Source organism: Etheostoma cragini, unplaced genomic scaffold (assembly GCF_013103735.1).
Source record: "Etheostoma cragini isolate CJK2018 unplaced genomic scaffold, CSU_Ecrag_1.0 ScbMSFa_1264, whole genome shotgun sequence".
NCBI lineage: Eukaryota > Metazoa > Chordata > Actinopteri > Perciformes > Percidae > Etheostoma > Etheostoma cragini.
The window spans coordinates 5,989-9,576 of NW_023265301.1; the positions used below are offsets into that span (position 1 = coordinate 5,989).

At 43.8% G+C, this 3,588-nt stretch overlaps 1 protein-coding gene across 1 annotated transcript in view; it reads left to right on the forward strand.

The window, feature by feature from the left end:
• The window catches only part of LOC117939841 (APOBEC1 complementation factor-like), a gene marked incomplete at its 3' end in the record, with an annotated part of 6,335 nt that extends 2,804 nt beyond the window's left edge, over positions 1-3,531 (forward strand). The window contains exons 2-5 of the mRNA XM_034865273.1: positions 282-459; positions 970-1,104; positions 1,691-1,821; positions 3,264-3,531. Coding sequence (XP_034721164.1) covers positions 331-459; positions 970-1,104; positions 1,691-1,821; positions 3,264-3,531 — 663 coding nt within the window. The remainder of the gene's footprint in view (positions 1-281; positions 460-969; positions 1,105-1,690; positions 1,822-3,263) is intronic.
• Between the last annotated feature and the right edge of the window lie 57 nt (positions 3,532-3,588).

The following is a 3,588-nucleotide window of genomic DNA, read 5'->3' on the forward strand; positions in this document are numbered from 1 at the left end:
GGGGGGGGGGGGGGGGTTACCTGGTCGGGAAGCTGCCGTGACTTAGTCCCCGTTAGAAGATCAGAAGTACAGATTACCTGAAAATGCTTTTTCAAACATTTGACTGTTTTTTTTTTGAATGGTTTTTACAATTTTTCTTGTTTTTCTAAGCTTTCTTCAACATTTTGGCTATTTGGTGCACATGTGTGCACGATGCTTTGATCATATCGGCGGTGGACGTGTAAATCTTTTTGTTTTTTGTATGAAACTTGACGACCTTGTTGTTTCCTGTCGTTCTGCAGTGAGCACCAATAATTTCCCTGATTTACGTATCGCTGTCAATCACACCCAATGGAATCCAATCAGAAGGCAGGGGACGGACTGGCAACCAATCAGAAGGCAGGGGACGGGCTGGCGGGCACGCAGAAGGAGGCGGCGCTGCGGGAGCTGATGCAGCGCACCGGGTACCAGCTGCAGCAGGTAACCTGACGCCTTCACCACCTGGTCATCACCTTTTTGCCCCTTTATTGTTGCTTTTTGTCACATTTTCGCTGCCTTTCTGTTACCTTTTTGACGCCTTTTTTTCACCTTTTTTCTCGTCTTTTTGTTGTTGAAAACCGGATCAGAGGACATTCAGAAACCGGGTCGCACTGCGCATGTGTGTTTGTTTTTTTGAAGATTTTTTTCTAAGCTTTTTTCAACATCTTCTTTGCTGTTTTTATGACCCATTTTGGTGCTTTTTCTTCTGCTTTTAACACCTGAATATGGACTTTGTTGCATGCTGTAATAACAATGTCCTCCTTAAGAAACTTTTGTCACTTTTCTCATATTTTTTTATTTTTGTTGTTTTTAAAGCTTTCTCCGACATTTGTTGTCACTTTTCTAAAGTTTCCTGAAGTATTTCTCAGTTTTTTTACGTCTTTGTCAACTTTACTGCGTTTCTATACTATATACTGTTTATCTATATGTATTTTTGGGGATGTGTTTCAGGAGAACGGCCAGCGGCGGTACGGCGGGCCCCCCCCCAACTGGGATGGGGCCCCCCCAGAGCGAGGCAGCGAGATCTTTGTGGGGAAACTACCGAGAGACCTGTTCGAAGACGAGCTGGTTCCCCTGTGTGAGAAGGTGGGACGGCAACATAATAACATTATATCACAATATAACAACATTATATCACAATATAATGACATATCACAATATAATGACATTATATCACAATATAATAACATTATATCAGAATATAACGACATTATATCACAATATAATGACATATCACAATATAGTGACATTATATCACAACATAGTAACATTATATCACAATATAATGACATTATATCACAATATAACGACATTATACCACAACATAGTGACATTATATCACAATATAACGACATTATATCACAATATAATGACATTATACCACAACATGACAACATTATATCACAACATAATAACATTATATCACAATATAATGACATTATACCACAACATGACAACATTATATCACAACATAATGACATTACATCACAATATGACATTATATCACAATATAATGACATTATATCATAATATAATGACATATCACAATATAGTAATATTATATCACAATATAATAACATTATATCACAATATAATAACATATCACAATATAATGACATATCACAATATAATAACTCAGGGGTTTCTCTAACTTCTTCTTCTCTGTCTCCAGTTCGGTAAGATCTACGAGGTGAGGATGATGATGGACTTTAACGGGAACAACAGAGGTTACGCCTTCGTTACCTTCGGCAACAAAATGGAGGCCAAAGCAGCCATGAAGCAGCTCAACAACTACGAGATAAGGTCAGCGTCACGGCAACGACACACACACACACACACACAACACAACACAGAACAACACCGCAAGACATGACACAAGACAGCGACACAACACAACACCCACACAGACAGACACGCCCACACAACACAACAAGACACAACACAACAAGACATGACACAACACAAGACAATGACACAACAGCAAAACAGCAACTCAACACAACACCCACACAGATACACACACAAAGCAACACAACACCCACACAGACAGACGCCCACACAACACAACAAGACACAACACAACAAGACATGACACAACACAAGACAGCGACACAACAGCAAAACAGCAACTCAACACAACACCCACACAGATACACACACAAAGCAACACAACACACACACACACAGAGCTGCACACATTCATCGGTTCACTGTTTAGCGTTGGATGCGATTCTTAATCACCAACTAGCCGAATATGGCGATTCCGCTGCTATGGCGGTGTAAAGTAGATGCTAGTTGGTCCTGTTCTAGTTTACTGGGATCACCACCAGGTGGCGCTGTACCCCGCAGGATACTGGTGTGTCAGTGGGGGGGTCTCAGAGCATCATTATATCTGGTCTCCTGCAGGGGGGCACGCGGGCTGTTTCTGTGGAGGTCTTCGAGAGAGTGACCCACTTCTCTCTGGATTTATTACCTCAGGAAACCTTTTCATGAGTTTATTGTCTCAATCGCTATTTTGACGTCTTCTGCAACACAGAATGATGTTTTAATTTTTTTAATTATGGTCTTGTTGAATTTAAAATCGGAGATAAAGCAGGGGGGGGTTTATGATGTGAACGTGGGGTTCCTGGCCAATAAGGTGTGAGGGCGGCGACCCCGGAAGACTTCACAGGAACAGGAAATAAGGAATTCAGCTGTTGCTCTCGGTCAAGTGTGAGTAGATGATCAGCTGCTAGAAGAGATGAACGCCTGCTCACACGTTTTAATAAACATGGCCGATGATGATCAGCAGTCGATCAGTCCGGGACTCCCTAATTAGTTCTCAACTGTTGAATGAATGAATGAATGAATGAATGAATGAATGAATGAATGAATGAATGAATGAATTTCCATCCAACCAGCGTGGACACCTTGCACCTAGTATGTCTTTTCCACCAAGGCAGTCCTGGTGCTGGTTCCGGGGTGAATTTGTGAAGCCAGGAGCAAAAAGTATCGTCAGGTGGTCCTCGATTATCGTCGATTGTCATGCCGCGTTGCTATGACAACGGAGGTACTTGCGGTGACGTTGTGACGCAGCCCTGCTCTGGCTCTCAGGCTGGGGAAGATCTAGCTGGTTCTTAGATAATTGGCGAGTAGAACCAGCACCGAACTAGCCCCTGGTTAGCCTTGGTTGAAAAGACAAATGGGAGAACTCAGGCTGCAAGAGGACCCGTTTGTACGACTTTGTGTTGTCCCCCGTCCTGCAGGACCGGTCGCCTCCTCGGGGTCTGTGCCAGCGTCGACAACTGCCGACTGTTTGTTGGCGGGATTCCCAAAACCAAGATGCGCGAGGAGATCCTGACTGAGATGAGGAAGGTCACCGACGGCGTCGTGGACGTCATCGTGTACCCGAGCGCCGCCGACAAATCCAAGAACCGAGGCTTCGCCTTCGTCGAGTACGAGAGCCACCGAGCGGCCGCCATGGCCCGCCGCAAACTGCTGCCAGGTAGACACTCAGATCCAGTATTAGGGACCACTAAGGTCTATATAAAGATACTTCAGATACAGTATTAGGGGACCACTAAGGTCTAT